Consider the following 20,499-nt stretch of genomic DNA (forward strand, 5'->3'; position numbering starts at 1 on the left):
TATCCATATCCATGTACAGGGTGTCCGGCACCTAAGATGTTAGGCGTATGCAATTTTGTGATTAAATAAATAATAATCGTCCTGTTATATTGCGCACAGTTTTTACTGATAATGCAACATTTGCCCCTGATGACGTCAATAAACCGCACAAGACTCATATATGGTCAGACGAACATCCACACGCAATAGTCGAAACTAATTTTTCAGCATAAGTTTTCAGTAAACGTGTGATGTACTGTGGTAGATAGTTGATAAATTGGATCAGACATTTTAGAAAATCATCTCACAAGAAAACTACTTATTCTTCTTTTGCAAAATCAGTTAAAAGCAATGCAAATATATCGGCACTATGGAGCTCCTGCACATTTCGCTCGAGGGTCAAGCAACATTTAGACGAAGATTTTTGAATCGATAGATTGGTCGCCGTCCTACTAATGGGTCTCCAAAATATCCAGACCTCATACCACTGAACTATTGTTTGCGGGATGATGCTTAAAAATGAGATGGACAAAGTGAAAGTCGACACTCGAGAGGTCCTAATTCGACGCATTAGAAATGCGGCAGTTTGTCAAAAAGAGACATAGATAAGCATTAGTTCATAATGAATTTCAATCTAAGACTAATAATAGTAACATATACTTGCTTAAATAATATTATTAAATTCAGAAATAATAAATTAGTTACTGTATTCATCTGCAATATAATAAAATTCCTCCTGAGTTAAAATATATTTCACCTTCTATATTTAGACGAAAGATAAGCAGTTATATTACTGATCTCTGTTAGCCTAGAGTGTTGTTAAATATCTATTCTTTAACTTATTGTAAATTTCATAAGTGTGGTTATCAAACGTTGTAATGTTAATCGGTTGTGCATATAGGCAGTTAGAACTTAATATTTTGTAACTATGCAATTATTTAAGATACATTTTGAAATTCTTCGTAATATCTAACCTCAAGCATATTTGTATGGTTAAGCTAGGAAGTAAGCTTCAACTTCGCCATTTAGAATTTACCAATTGTAAATTTTAATAAAGACATTATTATTATTATTATTATTATTATTATTATTATTATTATTATTATTATTATTATTATTATTATTATTATTATTATTATTATTATTATTATTATTATTATTATTATTATTATTATTATTATTATTATTATTATTATTATTATTATTATTATTATTATTATTATTATTATTATTAATTGACTAAATACTACCTAGTTTTAATTTATTTGAAGTTAATGGCACGCTTGATGGAATTTATGTTATCTTTAATCCATGAGTACAATTTTTTCTTTACAATATAATTTTTGTTTTTAAATTGTTCCGGCAACATTTAATAATTTGGGAGCTATATATGTTGTACATCTTCGAGTTACACTAAAATGGGGATGGGTAGAGAGACCGGGGACAATTGAAACAGGGGACGGTTGAAACAGTCGTCATTTTTTTTAGACGCGAAGGTAAAAACTCGTTTACGCAGCCTCACAACGTTTGACTAATTCCACATTTCTGCTCGACAGTGTGAAACTAGCAGTTAAGCAAAGTGGGTGTGTTTGCGCTCGGCTCTTTTATTTTATGTCAACAAAGTAATTTTTACGCTTCATCTAAAAAGTGTAGAAACAAGAAATTTAAGTGTAAGTACACCACTTTTTTGTTTTTAATCAATTTTTTTATGTTTTTGCTTAGGTTTAGCAGCCTAAACTTGTTAGTTTTAATTAAAGAGTTTAAAGAAAAATAATATTTTGCCAAAAAAAACCTGAAGGGGACAATTGAAACAAGATGTAAATAATTTTACGGGGACGGTTAAAACATAATTTATAGAAGGCTTTTGGTATTATTTTTGCGTAAACTGATTAACTGATTGTAACAAACTCTCTGACGGCTATTATTTTGTTATAGAATACCACGTGAAAGAGTCAGGAAAACAAATAGAGGTACCAAATCCAACTTGGTTTACGAAAATGCGTATAGGGAGGTTATTGAAAATGGAGCATTCGTAAGGTCTGCGGCAGATTTGTTCGAACTGAATCATGTTACATTAGGCAGATTTATTAAGAAAAAGAAATAATCTATTGAACAAGGGTCCACTGAAACTATAACAATGGGATATAGGTGCGTACGAGGAGTATTTAAGTTGAGCAGGAAAAATCTATTATTAAATACATAATAAAGGCATCTCAAATATTTTACGGTCTATCGCCAAAAGAAATACGTAAACTGGCCTACCAAATAGCCGTAAAATATTCATTGAATATGCCGAATACATGGACTAAAAACTCATTGGCAGGAGAAGATTGGTTTTCCGGGTTTATGAAACGTAATCCTGAACTATCAATCCGTTGTCCTCAGACTACAAGTCTTTCAAGAGCGACCAGTTTTAACCCAACAAATTTTTCTTTGACAATCTTGCCACGGTAATAGACATATATAAATTCCAAGCGAAGGACATTTATAATAGAGACGAAACCGGTGTTACGACGGTACAAAAACCTGCTAAAATCGTAGCAGAAAAGGACGCAAACAGGCAGGGGCACTTACATCAGGAGAACGTGCCACTTTGGTTACAGTGGCAATAGCGGTAAATGCAATTGGAAATAGCATCCCACCAATCGTTTCCAAGATTAAGATATCAGGATCATTTCGTTCGTGGTGACGGTCCATCTGGGTGCATTGGAGCAGGAAATACTAGTGGATGGATGCAAGAAGATGAATTCTTTCTTGCTATACTTAAAACACTTTCAAAAATATACCAACAATTCAATTGAAAATAAAGTTTTGCTTTTAATAGATAACCATCAATCGCATGTAAGCAAACCATGCTTGGGCTTTTGCAAAGAAAACGGCATTGTTGTCCTCTCATTTCCCCCACATTGTTCACATAAACTACAACCGATTTGGATCGATCGATTTATGGTCCATTTAAAAAAGCTGTAAATTCAACTTGCGATTCTTGAATGAGAAACAACTCAGGCAAAACGATGACAATTTATGACATCCCCAGCATCGTTAAAACGAGTCTCTCTATGGTTTTAACACAATCTAATATTGTTGCTCGATTCCAGTGCACTGGTATATGGCCGTTTAATCGAGATATTTTTACGGCTTTAGATTTTGCTCCTTCATATGTAACTGACAGACCTGCTCCCGAAAATTTGCAGTTAAATATCCCCCAAGAAGTCCAGGCAGTAGGTTCAAGAGAGAATAAAGATTTAAGCAGCACTGATTCTTTTCCAAAATTAGTAAATTCTAACTCTCCAAGAGCGTCAACGAGCGGAACTGTTTCGTTAGAGCCACCAAGCACCCCGCCTCTAGTTGCATCTACAAGTGTCCAGTCAGCCTCTAACCTCTCTTTGGATGTGTTTTCACCTGAGCTAATAAGGCCGTTATCAAAAGCTCTTCCTCGGAAAACTACAGGGAAACGCAAAAGTAGAAACACTAGAAAAAGATGCTATTCAACAAGAATATGAAGCAAAAAAAGAAGAAAGGGAAAAAAAAATGGTGATCAAAAAATACATCAAAAACACCAGTAACCTTACGCGTAACCTAAAATAGACCCTTGATTTATGAGACTTAGACTTTGAGTTTACTTTCTCCCTCCTTTGTTCAAAAACACCAGTGTCCAAAAAAACTAGTCAACAGAATAGTCAGGACGATAGCAGCAGTGACAATGAAGACTGTTTTTGTCTAGTATGTTTGGAATCGTATAGAAATAGCCGTTCACTCGTCAAGAAGATTTGTATATCTGTCATAACTGCATGTCAGAATAAATATTCTACTTTGCTAATTTATCTTTATTTCAGCAGTAGGATAATTATTATATTTTTTAAAACTTTTGAATAAAAAATTTGGTTTTATTTTAGTGTAAAAATTATATGTATCAATGTTTTTTTCTTCGTATTTCTAAATTGAATGTTATTTCAGTATTAAAATAAATATTTTGTTTATTCTTAATGGTGTTTCAACTGTCCCTGGTATGTGTTTAAACTGTCCCCATCTCCGGGACAATTGAAACAATATACAAGGCTATATGTTTCCTTTAATATCTTACAGGCATTATATAATAAGTAAAATAACCTGATTTAAAATATACAAGGAATTAATAAATATGTCCTTGTAAAATTTTTTTTAGCTGTAAATATGATTTTTTCTAAGAGAAAAAAATAAATATTTGGAAATTGTTTCAATTGTCCCCGGTCTCCCCTATTTTTAGAAGTTGATGTGTATTTGCTCTAGTATTAACATTATAACTAATAACATTTTTAAAAAGGTTACAACAAATTGAGAATCTAAGTACATTTTTAATATAAAGTTGGGTAACAGTAAATATTCCAGATTGTTCAAATAAAAGGTTGGAGGGAAACAGTCTGTATTTAAATAAAATAACTTTTAAAAGATATTTCTGTACAATATTAATATTCTTTAAAGTTTCATTGTAGGCAAAACCCCCACATATTATACCATAGCTTAGACATGATTCAGCTAGTGTTTTGTACATATTTATTATCATCTTTTTACTGAGTATTTTAGGTAACTCATAAAATTTATTTTTTTTAGTTTGTTTTGAACATAATCAAATTTAAAAATAAACACCTAAGTATTTAATTTTGTTTGCTGATTTGATGCTGCCTTCCTTTTACAATCTGGGGTATGAATCCTAAGAACATACTTGTTGGCTTGTAGAAGTGTAGTATGTGTTTAAAGATTAAAGACGGTATTTTGAACATTTGTTAAAACAATGTTAATGTAAGAAATTTTGTTACTCTATAATTTGAAAACAAACGAGAATCGCTTAAGAACATAATTATGCGTTTTTTAAAGTTATTTTAACGTGTACACTATTCACGTAGTTTGCTGCGTTTCTCCCGACTCAACCTGTGTATACTTAAATAGGATAGTCTGAGTGTATTACATTCAGAGAATGAGAAAACATAATGCAATAAATATCAAAAAAGAAGGGTCTTTCTAATTGACCCTAATCCAACTATAATTCACCTAAAAAAATGATTTTTAGGACACAAACATATAACAGAAAAAGTAAATGTATTTCCAACTTTAGACCTTATGAATTGACTCACCCAAGTTATGTCCTTCACATGTTAATTGAATAAACCGGAATAGTAGGCAGGTAAACTCGGCATCGTGCATATTCTTCTCGCCGGCAGCACCTATGCATTTAAAATAACAAGAACGTGACATTAAAAAAAGTTTTCAAAATCCAACAAAACAATTTATATAAAAAAAGTTTTTTTCTTACCCTCAGAACCAACCCCCAAGCCCTCAGCCTTAGTATTTCTCTCAAACGCATCCAGATCCAGCACACCACAGCTGTTCATCAAACCTGCAATACTAGTGAAAAAGCCGACGTCCTTTTTCTCCTTTAAGTGGTTTAACATGGCCATCTGAATCTCGAAATTACCGCCGCGCAGAATTGAAATTCCTAGCTGCAAGGTTTTCATTACCATTTCAGATGGAACGCCTTTGCAAGCGGAAATATGGAGTAGCACCATTTCTGATACGCCTCGGTTGGCAAGCCTGGCTTGGTTGAAAAGCAGTTTTTGTTTCTCCATTTCTTGTTCCTACAGAAAAAAATATGATTATATACTTTTAAAAAATTTAATAATATTTAAAGGACTTCGTGTCCACCATAATTACCTTAAGTTTACGCATTGTCCACTAATAATAAAGACATGAAAAAGCAAGTAAGCATTAAGCTTAATTTGGCAACACCTAAACCTCAATTTAACAGTAAAATAGAGTCTTACATGAATAGAAGACTGTCCTTCCTCCTCTCCGCCTTCTTCGCCTCCCTCATCGCCTTCCTCTTCTTCCTCACCGCAGGATTTGGCGATGATTTCTGCGTAGCTCATATATAAGGGATCTTCTTGTAATGCACCAGACCTACCGATAATATATAGTAGTAATAATGTGGATTAATAATAAGTTTATTTAATATCTTCTATGAAACAAATATAGTTAAAAGACAAGTTCTAGCTGATCTCTAACTGTAATAGAATTTTAGTTATATACCTTTTATGGTTATCGAAATTTGGCTTATAATCTGTTGTGACCAGCACAACTTTAGTTATAAGGACAATAATAGAAAAAGGCTTAAAAACAATTATAGTGACGCCATCTAACTTTGGACTTAAATAATGTAACTGTGACGTATTAATAACGCGCGGCTACGATCGGTATCTTGTATGTGCCATTTATAGCTCGCGGCGGTACTTCCCTGGTATGTTTAACTTAAGCTTTTAGATGTTTAGTTAAGTTTTTAGTAGTGATTTGTACAACATATAGTTTTGTAGACTATATTTTGGACCATTTTATGAATTAATCGGGTTTAATAAAGTTGTGTTAAACCAAAAGGTGCTTGATTTATTTCCCAAAGTAAGGCGTACTTTTGGGCAAACCAGTGATTGGAAATACAATTAAATCCCTCAAGAAATTAGGAGGGTGTCTGCTCCGTGCAGTAGAGCGCTAAAATTATTGTGGAACGTAACCGCCACATAATCTAACATAGAGGTTTCAATTGTCAATTCCGAGGTTTCTAACGTCCGTAAGATATGCATATGGTATAAATAGGTATGTGGTATATATAGGTATGCATATCCGTATAAATATGTATCTATTATCATATAGATAATAGATACATATTTATTGGGATTTTAATTTATTATTTATATTTTTAATATTACTTTTAATAAACAGAGTAATTAGAAATTCGAACGTTATCCCAGTGCTAATTCAAACTTTTCCTAAGCAGACGAAATACTAAGACAATGAATGTCTACAGTATCTATGAATTAAATGTTCTATTTCTAATTCTTTAAATTTGTTACTACATCTCCCCGAGACTGTACGCGGCAGAAATTAATAATATATAAATCAAATAAGATTATGTTAATGAAATGTCAAATAGAATAAAAATTAAGTAATGAATTATACTAAAAATATGTAAATTCTATAAATTCTTAAATATTTTAAATTGATACAAACCTCTCAGTCATGGCACCACGACAGAAAGTGGTAACTAGTTGCGTCAGCGGATCCGGTTTGCCTTCTTCTTCTTCCTCGTCTTTCTTTTTCAGTTCCGAATCCTCGAAACTCTGTGTTAAGTCCTCAATCATCACTTCTTGACCCACATTTTCGTCTTGCAGCCAAAAGTCTCGATAGGTCCGGATGAAGATGTTTATCGCCCGATGTCTAATAAAATTTTATTCACGTTTTAATTTCAGGTTAAATGCTGTTAGCATTTGCACTAATCATAGTTGTGTCTGGTGTTTAAATATATTTTGACCGTCCAAATAAATTTAGCTATTGAGAATGCATACTATTTTATACAATTATTGAAACAAAACATTATTAATGGAAAGCAAGTCAATCGAATATGAAATTTAGTATTAACCTCCTTATAAAAGATAATTATCCCTACAGTTTAAGTAAGATGTGCTAGAATCTTTCTCTATTTATAGTTGTATTGCTATTAAACATATCCTATGTCACAAAGAGCCTTAATGGCTTTTTCCTACTACCGTGCGTAAAGTGCTCAAGTTACATACTTCCTAAGGTGTGTAAAGTTTCACTTTTTACGCACTACTATTTTGGCATCTGTTATAAAAGTTTATTTAAAGCCAACCTTTTGATTTGTACGTAGAAGTCTATTTCGATAGTGTTAGCGGTACAAGCCAAATAACAAGAAAAAGGCGCACTTTGTGATACAAGCAAGCCACTTTGCACAGGTGTAATATGAACCTAATAGATTGACCCGTAGTTCTTAAGTTTTCATCCCTTAGGATTTTGGTTTGGGGGTGGAGGGGGTATTTTAAAAGTAAAATATTGAAATGCGTAAATACATCTTGAAAGGCGTGTTTAAAATGGTTATCGCTTTATTTGTACCTTCGTAAGGCAATGCTAATGTCTGAATACACAAACATTCACCGGCAGACGAATTACAGCGCCATTTTTCAAAATGGCGGCGAAAAAAGTAACATTTGTCAACATCTCCAAATGTTAATGTGTTTGGTATCATTTCATAGGTTTTTGAGGTCCCTGAATACGTTTTTAATGGTAAAAATACGATTATATACGACCTAAGTATGTATTAAAATCTATGAAAAAAATGAGGTGTATGGAGCCCTTTAGAGTACCTATCTATGCGCGCAACTTTCCGCCAATTCGATTTGCAGGTTGCCGCTCGCATAGTACAATATTCTGCGGCGCAAATGAGATCGTTGCTCAGTTTTGTTTGTTTTAGAATTATATGCGGAGTGTTTTTAGTTTAGTTTGTTAAACTTATACTTATTATGTGTTATTTTCTAGATATTAATTAAGATTTAGAAGTAACGATAGATCTGTTTATCTATACAAGGTAAGTGGTGCGTTTTTTTTTACGATTTACGTAAAAATGGGATTAAAACAATTATGTACTAATAACTAATAAACAGACAATAAACAAAGACAATGTATTACACAAGTGACACCTATAAATATAACATACAACAATAAAACCGGATTTAAAACTCATCCACGACTTTTTTGTTTTTGTTTATTTTTATTTCAATATTTGAGGTGGTTAGTTTTGAAAAAGCACTGTATTTATTTTTTATTTATAAGACATGCATGTTTTAGGTTATGGCGGATGGAAAGTTAGTGGTGGCGGGTTTTATTCCCCTTGATATTGTTGCCGTTTCTCCCTTTAATTGGACTTTATGTTGCATATGCCAGATCGCTGGACATTGGTGAACTTGTCCATTGATCCATTGAATAATCCGGTAGTGGCAAGAAGAAGTTTGGCTATGCATCTCTTGCGTCGAATCTGGAAAAACTAAAGGGCTAAGAGTATAAACTTCCATGCGGACTTGACGTTAAGAATTTAGACGAGGGTAGTGGAATCCTTGCATCTTTTTTAAAAAATGGTGCTAAATGGCAGAAGAATTGTACTTTAAAATTTTTGAAACCAAAATTTGATGAGATTCTTGTTCAAATTTTGTCCCCTGAGTCCCAAGAGTCAGAAGAAGATGTTATTAATCATCCTGTTACGAGGTCAGATGGTAACAGGGCAACCAGCATCATACAAATTAATACCAAAGACGATGTATGCTTCTTGTGTAGTGGTCCGGAAACTTGGAGAAAGCCTCTGAGACGGTGCGAGACCAAAGACTTGTATGTTAAGGTAAAGCGCTGTGCCCAGATCCTAAATGATACGAACCTCCTTGCTGTTTTGGAAGTAAATGGTGATTTAGTGGTACAAGAAGCTAAATATCATTGTCTTTGTTTGACTCGGCTGTATAATCGATGACGCCGGGCAGAATCTGCCAGCGAGCGGGAAAAAAATTATATTTTGTGCGAAAGTATTGCTTTCGCAGACCTCCTTCTTTTTATTCAAAACAAACTGTCAATTTCTTTTAAGTACGTTTTTCGCGTGGGAATATTAACAAAAATGTACTTATCTCGACTTGCCGAATTGCAGAGCGTCACCTCGACTGATTTGCGAAAGGAACACACTACGCGCTTAGAAAATCTTGTCACACTTTTCCAATTTAAAAGCAGAAAAGTCAGGCAGAGAGTACATTCTTCTTACTCATGGCGTAAATCAATTTAAGGGCATGGTCGAGGAAGACCAGGATGAAGATGCACTCGCGTTTTACCGTTTCACCCTTAATTTGAGAAGATGTATATCGAATACATCAATATCTTTTAGTGGCGATTTTGAAGAGAATTGCGAGGAGAAATCCATCCCGGGACCATTGCTAGCGGCCGTAAGCACGTTACTATATGGATCTTCCTTAATAACTGAATGTAACGCTACAAAACCAGCTCACATCACAATATGTCAGCTTATTATGATCAACCAACTCTCAAAGATGCCTAGTGGTGAAGTTGTTCGACACAAGAAGAGACTTGAGTCTCCTTTGCCGCTCTACATAGGCTTGTCTTGCTACGGACGATGCCATCCCTCCAACACGTGCTGCACTTATTCAACACATCAAACGATCTGCCTACCAGACAGGTCACATCTGGGGCAGGTCTATTAAGGTTAAACCAGACTATCCTCCTTCACCAACACTGTGGGGTTGGACCAAAGATAAGGGACAATTTAAACCGTTTTGGACCCTTCTTCCAGAGATTTGGAGTGTGTGTAGGGTGACACACACACTTGACTCCCTTGACAATTGTGGATGCACTAAAGGATGTGAAAGTCAACGGTGCAGCTGCCGTCAATACCAGCTGCCCTGCACTTTGGCATGTAAGAAGTGCAAAGGACAATGCCAAAACCAGAGGTTTATAAGCCCTTTTGATAGTTTTTTAATATTATTTATAATTATTATTCTTTTACTCGTAGGTTTAACAGTCCTGAGGCAGAAACCGATCCCAACCAAGATGTCGACCTTTCGATTTTAATTAAAAAAAAAAAATATATTGACGTATATGAAAAATTATATTATAAAAATGAATGTATACTTAATACTTATTATAATTATTACCTTAATATTATTTTTTTGAAATATACCCTCTGTTTTTCTTGCAACCATAGTTTTAATGGTTGCCAAAAATATAATAATTGTATTTATAGTTAGAAAAGTTTATAAAGAACCGGTGACATCAACAGGCGGCAAAATCCGCGCATCTCGTTATTCTATCGATTGGGTCAGATGACATGTCAAGGTCTGAAGACAGTGGAGGCGGCACACTTGTTGAAATTATTAATATTTATTTGTACTAGAGTTTAAATAGCCCTAGATTTTTAGTAGGTATAGCTAGCGATATTATAAGTGCGTTTGATTTAGTTGAAATACCAACTAAGAATGCATAAATTTGCATTTAATTGTTCCGAGATTCGTTTAAAAAAATGTGGAAGAATTAAAATTATATTTTTTAGCATTGTGATGTGCCCATAAAAAATGTAATAAAAAATAGTTTTACTTACAGGAGGATGCAGTTCGCTAATTATTTTTAAAACAGGACTTCAAATAGGTAGCTGAAAATTATTCTTTATTCGCATTTTTTTAAGGATTAGGTATTTTAAACGACTTTTGTAAAGAAACAAATTGGTATAAGCTTAAAGTTTTATTTCATTATTTTACATATTATATATTTTTATTCACTATCAGATAGTGTATTACAACCTAAATCAGATTCATCCGATGAAGACCATTCAATCTCTTCATCAGATGAGCCTGTATTTACTGTAAATTTTAAAGAATCCAATGCTTCATCAAAAAGGTGATGACTTTCGAAATATTGTTTTTCTATGTTGTCTATATGGTTGCAAATATTTATCCACTCATTATTCGAAATTACCGCAAATTTCTGCCTTGTCAAAGTTTCGACATCCGCCAATTTAAAAGTGGAATTTCTGCTTGCCACCAATTCTTAACAGTTGCCCAAATTTTTTCTATCGGATTAAGCTCTGGGTGGTATGGAGGCAAACGTAACACAATGTGTCCATGCTTTTCCATTAGGTCGTCCAACTTGGTTTTTACAAGATACTTTTTTTATTTTCAGACACTCATTTCATATAACTTTGTCTTGGTGAGTTTTGCATCAAATGTAAAATTACGTTCCTTGAGCCAGTCAACTATTTTTTTCAGCAAATTTGATAAGGTTGGTGTACTTATAGGGCCTTGAATAATCGCCCGATCAAGAAGCTTTTGAAGTATTACTGGAAAGAAAATAACATAACATAATAAGTTTATATTTAAAAATGTAAATAAATAAATATACTCCATATAGTTATTTTATGTCAAACCCAAAAAAATACTTAACAGGTACTACTTTTGTCTAAATAATAAAATATTCTGGTATTATATTGCAATGTAGGGTAAGTAAATTACTTGGGTTTTACAACTGACTAAAATATAATGTACTTACATTTTAGAGTAGGTCTTCTTTTTTCAACTATGTAGAAATCATACACTATTTGTTTTATATCTTTAATTTGGATCAAAATAATATTACCACTGGACTGGTAAAGGAACAGGAAGGTATATTTTCTATATCTTCTGACTCTTGAACCACTCTTCTGTAAGTTGACTGGGATACTCGAGTGGCAGCTAACGTACGTTGTCTAAAATAATTATATACTATTATTGTAAGTTATCAATACAATAAAAATTAAAATTTTAAAACATCCTACAATAAAATATGAATTTATATTGTTCACTTACCTAACATTTTTCAAAGGAATAGTAATTCCTTGCTCTGCTTCTTTTTTCATAAAAGCTGCCACGTTAGAAATAATCTCTCTCCCTGTGAATTATTTGTCCTTGTTTGCCTACTTTTTTAGGTGACATCTAAAAAAAATTAGAAAGTAAAAAAATTTATATACACATGCACACTCTAGGCTGTATGTACATATATACCATATATATACAAGTTAAATACCTATTATTTTGTCACTTAAAATCAAAGTATATTTTAAATAATATAATTTTTAACAGTAATTAATTTTAATATTTTTTTTTTAATTATTAGACAATTGAATAATTTAAACCAATTTTACTTACTTTTTACAATAAAAATCGGATAGTCTAACTACAAAACTATAGTCTATTTCACTATTATACTTAAAAAAAAACACACAACAGATTTTAAATGCCTTATAACATGATTAACTCACTTCCCGTACGAGACGACACTGAGTAGGCCTTCAGGCTACGTCATAGGCTTTAAATCCCCGGCAGGTACAAAGAAACGAAGTACGGCGGCTGCTTTGTTCTTGCGGTTTCTTTAATAAGAAGCGAGAGAAAATATATTGCGGTCGTCTTTTCTCTCTGCCACCGGATTTTCTATCGATTTTGTGTTGTAAAATGGGTTTGTGCGCATATTGAGCAGCCGGTTCTTTATAAACTTTTCTACCTATACTACTACAATAATTTCCATACTAGTTGCTATATGGCTCAAAAGCATATTTAATCGCAATTTTATGCTCAAAAACGTATTCAGCGACCTCAAAAACCTATGAAATGATACCTAACACATTAACATTTGGAGATGTTGACAAATGTTACTTTTTTCGCCGCCATTTTGAAAAATGGCGCTGTAATTCGTCTGCCGGTGAATGTTTGTGTATTCAGACATTAGCATTGCCTTACGAAGGTACAAATAAAGCGATAACCATTTTAAACACGCCTTTCTAGATGTACTTACTCATTTCAATATTTTACTTTTAAAATATACCCCCTCCACCCCCAAACCAAAATCCTAAGTGATGAAAACTTAAGAACTATGGGTCAAATCAATCTGTTAGGTTCATATTACACCTGTGCAAAGTGGCTTGCTTGTATCACAAAGTGCAGTTTTTTTTCTTGTACCGCTAGCACTACGATAAATTCACTTGAGTCCAACTGGCACTATCTTCAGGATCTCTCTTTGGGCTTCAAATATTAATATATTATGGAAATTTGACAAGAAATGAAATAAATAAATTAAATAAATAAAGTCAATCCCAAAAACAAATGAAAAATCAAATTATCGTCAAAGTCCGGACACAGCTATTTATTCTCGAGACTCCTTTTACACTCCCAGTACAAATAATATAACTAAGTATACCGTGCATTAAACATACATTTTTATAGAATAAAAATTATATATAAAATAGGATTAAAGATGTTTCTACAGACATTTTTACTGCAGAGGAAATCGCATACCTCAAACAAATAGCCCAGGAGGTTACAATTAATAAACTAATCTTTTTTTAATAAATGTTACAAATCTGCAATAATTTAGTGTAAAACATATTTTATTATAGTTTTAAAGAGATTGCACTAAGATGTGTAAAAACATGTATAAACACCAAACACAAAATATAATATAATTAGTAAAAAACACACAAACACACCTGCTTAACTTATACAGCGGAGTACACCTAAGACATGCAAGTGCCGCCCTCTTTCGAGCAGCATTGAGTACTCGCCTCCAACCGTCTCTGCCCACTTTCGGTTTTGACGCCTTGGGTTAGTAGTAAATAAAAACACAATGTTTATAAATGTCACACTCTTCGCCTAAATAAACCAGTGGGGAGATTTATTTTAAAAATTTTTCGTCTGGTTTATTATGGTATTAGTAAAAACATTAGGATTAAAATGTGTGAAAGTCAAAAAAATTAAAATAGCAACACAAAATAAATCGAAAAAGAAAAACGAACCTTGGCAGACTGTGCAAAGAAGCTTGTCTAAAACAGGATAATACAGCCCTCTTTCTTTGGATAGAGACGATAGATCTATAAACACCTTTTTGCTGTTGTTGGGGATGATCGATCTGGTGCAAGGCAAAAATAATATAAATCGCAACTCAATATGTAAATCTTAATATACGAAAATAAATAATTGAACGGTTGTAAAAACGTAATTAAGAAAATTGAATTGATATTATATTTTCTCAAACTACACGGTTTTTAAGGGAAATAAGTTCAACAGTCAAAATTATATTATTAGGCAATAAATTCCTCTTACCATATGTAACCCATATAAAACTTTGCTCATGGCAACGATTCTTTCGACGGTTTCTTCCAACTGACTTTTCCCGTTGCTGTCCAAAGTATTAACAGTCACGGCTTTTTTGCCTAACTTACTGTACAGATAATGTTGCCAAGACATTTCGTCGGCAGGATCAATTTTGTCTGGCAAAGTGAGTTGAATTTTGGCAAAATCTATTAGGAATAATTATTATTTTCATTACGATATCTACCCAATACGATATAGGCACTTACCAATAATTTCGTACTCGGGCATCTTCTTTAAGAATCTGTCTTTACAATGTTGCACCAGTTCTTGTTCCCGTCCGGCAAAGAGATTCAATCCAACTGGTAGCAAACGTTTCAGACAGGCTACCATAAGAGAAGCCTGAATTTCTTTATCCTTATCTCGTTTCTTGTCGCGATGTTTCTTCTTCTTCTAACCAACAGTATGTGTTTTATAAACAATTTAATATTTGAACAAAATTTCTATAATCCTAGCAGATCATATACACGGCGTTTTAAAGCTAGGCGTGAACCTTTAAGGAACGTAATTCTTGCCTCAAAATAAGTTCATAATCCAATCAATTGATCAACATGAGCCTTTTGATTGAGACACCTCAAATTGTTTTTTTATAATAAAACATAAATAAATAATGAAATTTGGTATATTTTTTTAATCGGAGTCAAGAGTCTACACCGCAAAGGCGGCCAAATTTAAAATGTTTGTAAAAAAATCCTAATAAAATGAAACAGTAGAAAATAACGCCATTTAAACTTTTCTTCCTCTCCTGTATGAGGCACCCTTCACTTACATTTTATGCTTTTACGCTTGGCTCCGATTCAGCATCAAATATTAGTAAAATACAAAAAATAGTTTTTAAGTATTACGCTTCTTACAGGTTTATGCCTAATCATTGAAGAAGGTTTAATTTTAAACAACATCAAGCATCTATTCTATCCATCTATCCAACCATTACGTAATACCTTTAAGTTTTCCAGAGATTCTTGCTTCTGATAAAAATAAAATTAAAATAATTATTTCATATCGGATGCAAGATGTATAATGATTAATTTTTTTAGTACTTCTTTCTTTTTAAAAATTAATAAGATATGATTATATGATATGAACAAATGAAAATTATGAATTGTAATACCGTAAACTGACTTTAACTGAAAAATGTATGTTTTTATTATGAGAAGCGAAATAATTTTCCCTTTTATAATAACTTTACTTAAAAAAAAATACACTCGCCGGCACAACATTCCGCCACCCTGAAATATTGGCCAAGTTTGATGTTTTATAAATTTTTTATGTTTTTATCAGATTCTCACGATTTTGCCATCAGTTTTTAGATACATTTGTTGTAATTTTTTAAAATCATTTTGTAAAGTAGCATTTTTCGATTAGGCTATATTATACAGGAGTAAAACAAACTGTTGTTTTTCCTCGTAATTTCAAAAGACCCTGTAGGAAAATTAAGGTGGATAATTCTGTTTACATACTGTTCCTTGTAATCTTTGATGTATTCTAAACATTTCGATTTTTGATTCATTCCATTATCTCATTTCTGCTGCGAGCTGCAAATTTTAATTAATTATTAGTTAATTAAAAAAAAAACAATTTTTGTGTTTTTACGTGTATTTACGTGTATTTCCTCCTCTCGCAGCAATAACAGCTTGCAGTCTTCGCGGCATCGAAAGAATAAGGTCCTTATTCTTTCTTGAGGAATAGCCTCATATTCTTCGATCAGCGCTAGTCGTAAGTCTTGCAAGATTTGTGGTTGTACAGGACGACGACGAACGGCCCTTTTAAGTTGATCCCAAAGATGTTCTATTGGGTTGAGATCTGGGCTACATGCGGGCCATTCCAATCTTGGGAGTCCAACTTCATCCAGATATTCGCTCACTACATGTGCAATGTGAGGTTTGTATTATCATGCATTAATGTAAATTGGTTCCCAATGAATGGAGCAAATGGGACAACAACTTCTTGAAGGATTTCCTCAATGTAACGGCGGGCGGTTAGAGCTTCATTTTCAATAAATACAAGATTGGTGCGTGCTTCAGTAGAAATACCCGCCCAAATCATGACTGAACCGCCACGATATGAGATTTATTCTGAAATGGTGCAGTCAGCATATCTTTCATTTCTACGTCTGTATACCCACTCACGACCATCCGGCGTCCTTAAACAAACCCTGGATTCATCTGTGAATAGTACGTTTGCCCACTGTTCTAGAGTCCACTTAAAATGCGATCTTGCAAACCTCAGTGGGTGTTGTCGATGCTGAGGAAGTAATTGTGGACATCTTGCTGGCCTTCATGAATAAAGTCCAGCTTCTGCTAATCTTCTCCGTATCGTTCTTTCACTTACACTTACTCCATGAAGTATTCGCAAGTCATTTTTTAGACACACAGCAGTAGATCTTCGATCTCTTAAAGAACTAATGGTGGCAAAGTGAGCTGCATCAGCTGCAGTGGTCATTCTCCTTCTGCCAGAGCCTTGTCGTCTAGTAAAGATTCCCGTCTGTAAATACATATTTCAGGCATCTCGAACTGAAGACCGCGGAAATCTCAGAGTACGGGCGACATAACTTTTGCTTAAATTTTTTTGGGTCTTTTAAAATTACGAGAAAAAACAACAGTTTGTTTTACTCCTGTATAATATAGCCTAATCGAAAATGCTACTTTACAAAATGATTTAAAAAAATCACAACAAATGTATCTAAAAACTTATGGCAAAATCGTGAGAATCTGATAAAAAATTAAAAATTTATAAAACATCAAACTTGGCCAATATTTCAGGGTGGCGGAATTTTGTGCCGGCGAGTATATATGAGGAAAATGCAAAAATAGAAATATAAAAAATGCTTAAAAAATATTTGCAGAGAAATACAGACATTTTACTATGAGAGTCAATTGTAATAAAAATTGAATTTCAATAAAGTAAAAATACTTAAAATAAGAAATCCACATGAGATAATTTAAAAAATTTGCTAATAAGAAACTTTTATGTAGTTTTCAGAAATATACAATAAATATTTTTAATGTTTTTTCTAGTTGTATATAAAAAATACAATACAAAGACAATATACCAAACTTAGCAACTCTCTAATTATAAATAATTTTGCCAACAACTGAACACTTTATTTAATGTTCTACCTGCTAAATTCGCTAAATATGCATTAGCATCTTCTGCAGAAGATCAAAAGTTTGGAAACTAACTTAGCTAAACACTTATAGAGACTTAAATATAGGTATAGGGAGTAAAATTAAACACATGTTTGCAACAAAAGTTCTCTACTAGAATTCTCTGTAATTACACTTTAAGCCGACATAAAATGTTACCAATTTTTTTTCATTTGTTCGACTCTCTTATGATGAAACGAGTGAAATTACTTAAGACGTATAAGTAATGAATTGAAACATTTTCTTATCGATTTTGCATCATAAATCTAATTTACTTAAAAAGAAGTAAAATCTTATACTAAGACTTAAGCTTACCTTAACTTTTCCAACAGACGGTTGAGTTCCATCGGTCACAACCGTTCTCCTGGTAGCAGTAGGCATTATAAGCACCATGTTATCGATTTCATTGGCCGAAATAAAGTTTTGCTCCTCCCGGAGGAAGTACTGCGAGTTCGACCAAATGTTGAAAATTTCAGCCACGTGATTGTAAAGGTGTTCCGCTTCTTCTACGTTGTGCCTTAACCAGTGGTTCCTTTGAAGATCGACGTATTTTATAAGCAACGGGTAAAACGAGTAAATATCGCGTACTAAGAGATGCCAATCTTCTTGGATTTGAGTTTCGATCTAAAATGGTTAAAAGAAGTGAGTTTTACGTTGATCCAAATGTATTTAGATGTTCAAAGTATGTTGCCAAACGTTAAAGGTTGATTCTTCGAGTGACTTAATTATTTTGACAAAAATATTTTAAATTTGCTAAGACTAACAAAAAAGACAATCAATAAAAAATTTAATTTCAAAGAAAAAAAGCTAACAGGAAGAGTTAAATCGCAAAAGATACTCTGGTCACACAGGAAGGCTACGCTTCCTCAGTGTCGATACTATATTTTTCGATGAGTTACTAGAGCTAATTACACAAATTGGTTGTTTGATCCTGTTCGTGATCCCTTATATTTTTTATTTCACTTTTTCCTTGGTTTTTCTGTTTGCCCTGACCAACAAAAGACAAAAAACAGAATCACTTGTTCGACTTCCCGTCTTACGGAGGATCTCGATAAACCGAAACTCTTAATTGGAGACCTTAAGCTTTATCCTTAGATTTTCTTCTGGTCTTTTCATACGCCGTTGACGTCGTAATTGTCCGTAATTTTAAGGCGATTACTACCGGAAATAAATGCGATATAATAGAGCCCAAATATCGACTTTCAAAGTTTACATTTTTTTCAGAAATTTAACTGTATCAGCGTTTTATTTCTAACTCCTAAATTACGAAAACACCGGGTTATATAGTTGGATATGAGTAGAAATAAGGGAATGAGAGCACTTTGAAAATTTATAAATATGCCGTTTTTCACGATTTTTTTGATAAATGCAAGATCTCGGTTTCTAGTCGAGCTACAATTTTCCAAAAGATCATGTCGTAATGACAAGAACGAAATTAAGAAGATATGGTCTGAATTTTCCGGATGGTGGGAGTTCATTCTTTGAAGAATCTAAGAGATCCTAAGATCCATGTAGATTTATAGACTCTATACTGGAAATTTTCAGGTTTGGAGAGGAAAGAAAGACGTTTTTAAGGTTAATTTTATTACTTATATCGAAAAAAATAAGCACCACTATTTTATTAATTTTTTTATTAAATGCTTGTTAGCTTTCTCGATTTTTTTATTCAATTTTCTTATTGTTGCTTCTTTTTATTATTTTTTTTCTGTCCTTTTCTGTAGGATTTTGTAAACAAGTTTTATGAATTTTCTTTCATATGTCATCTTTTTCATGACGGACACTGAGGTTAGATCGCAAACTTGATATATTGTTTTATGTCAATTTATGAAAGAAAGTTACTAAATGTAACGATGATTTTTTTATATCGAACTAACTATATCAGCGTGTTATTCTCAACATTAAAAGAACACCAGGTTATAATTAGATGAGTAGAAATAAGGGGATGAGAACATTTTGAAAATTCGTAAAAATACCATTTTTAACGATTTTTTGAGCCCTAAAATACAAAGATGCAAGATGTCGGTTATTAGTAGAGCTACGACCTTCGAGAAGGTCTCGTTGTAATCACAAGAATAAAATTAAGAGAACACCATCGAATTTTCCCGATAGTGCCTATAGAAGCAGAGATATCGACCTTCAAAATGTGGAATTTTTCAAAAAACGTTCGTCAAATATTTCGTGTATAGTAAACGAGTTTAAAAACTAGATATGTAAACCACGTGTCAATTTTTTGAAATGCCGAAGTTTCCTGCCTTTTGTAAACAAAATCGTATATGATATACGGTTGATAAATATACCAAAACCAAAACGTTACTCGAGTCTTAGGTCTTGGGAGACTTGGGATGATTTTCCTCTTGGGTCTTAAAAGACCCAAAATTATCCCCATTCACAAGGAGGGTCTACTAGATGTTCCTTCCAACTTTCGGCCTAGTTTCCTTTTATCTAAAATGTCTAAAATCATAGAAAAACTTGTCAAGAAGCATATGCTCTCATTTAATGAGAAAAAATGCAGCTTCAGCAAGTGCCAGTTTCGCTTTCGAGAAGCTACGTTTATCAATGGTGTTCGGCACTAGTTTTTCGTGATTTGGTTAAGGCATTCCATTGCGTTGTTCATAACATTTTTCTTCGAAAGCTAAACCACTACAAGTTTAGAGGACCGGTAACTCTCCATGTTAGCTTCCTCTCTTTTAAACTATATGCTATACTTTTTAATAACATAATAATGAGAGCATTTATAGTTAATTAATGCAACAAATATTTTTAAAAGCAAGAACCGCTCATTTTTTTTTAAATATATGTTAAGTTAATAAGGTCCACTGGGAGGCAACTGAACG

The 20,499-nt window shown here is 33.0% G+C and overlaps 1 protein-coding gene and 3 long non-coding RNA genes across 4 annotated transcripts in view; 1 reads left to right on the forward strand and 3 right to left on the reverse strand.

The window, feature by feature from the left end:
- The window catches only part of LOC126741622 (ryanodine receptor), a 249,779-nt gene that overhangs the window by 42,989 nt on the left and 186,291 nt on the right, over nucleotides 1-20,499 (reverse strand). The window contains exons 49-56 of the mRNA XM_050448136.1: nucleotides 17,981-18,289; nucleotides 14,729-14,912; nucleotides 14,472-14,668; nucleotides 14,165-14,277; nucleotides 7,015-7,221; nucleotides 5,778-5,913; nucleotides 5,270-5,591; nucleotides 5,091-5,180 (exon numbers count right to left, since the gene is read on the reverse strand). Of these exons, the coding sequence (XP_050304093.1) occupies nucleotides 5,091-5,180; nucleotides 5,270-5,591; nucleotides 5,778-5,913; nucleotides 7,015-7,221; nucleotides 14,165-14,277; nucleotides 14,472-14,668; nucleotides 14,729-14,912; nucleotides 17,981-18,289 (1,558 nt within the window). The remainder of the gene's footprint in view (nucleotides 1-5,090; nucleotides 5,181-5,269; nucleotides 5,592-5,777; nucleotides 5,914-7,014; nucleotides 7,222-14,164; nucleotides 14,278-14,471; nucleotides 14,669-14,728; nucleotides 14,913-17,980; nucleotides 18,290-20,499) is intronic.
- Nucleotides 10,181-10,488, forward strand: LOC126741655 (uncharacterized). Its single transcript, XR_007662261.1, has 2 exons — nucleotides 10,181-10,298; nucleotides 10,361-10,488. It is a non-coding gene; the product is annotated as an uncharacterized LOC126741655 (long non-coding RNA).
- Nucleotides 11,200-12,311, reverse strand: LOC126741640 (uncharacterized). The gene is made up of 3 exons (XR_007662246.1): nucleotides 12,186-12,311; nucleotides 11,890-12,085; nucleotides 11,200-11,680 (listed from the first exon to the last, which is right to left on the reverse strand). It is a non-coding gene; the product is annotated as an uncharacterized LOC126741640 (long non-coding RNA).
- LOC126741648 (uncharacterized) lies at nucleotides 15,928-16,989 on the reverse strand. Its single transcript, XR_007662255.1, has 3 exons — nucleotides 16,649-16,989; nucleotides 16,113-16,594; nucleotides 15,928-16,054 (listed from the first exon to the last, which is right to left on the reverse strand). It is a non-coding gene; the product is annotated as an uncharacterized LOC126741648 (long non-coding RNA).

Source organism: Anthonomus grandis, chromosome 1, assembly GCF_022605725.1.
Source record: "Anthonomus grandis grandis chromosome 1, icAntGran1.3, whole genome shotgun sequence".
In the NCBI taxonomy this organism is placed as follows: Eukaryota; Metazoa; Arthropoda; class Insecta; order Coleoptera; family Curculionidae; genus Anthonomus; species Anthonomus grandis.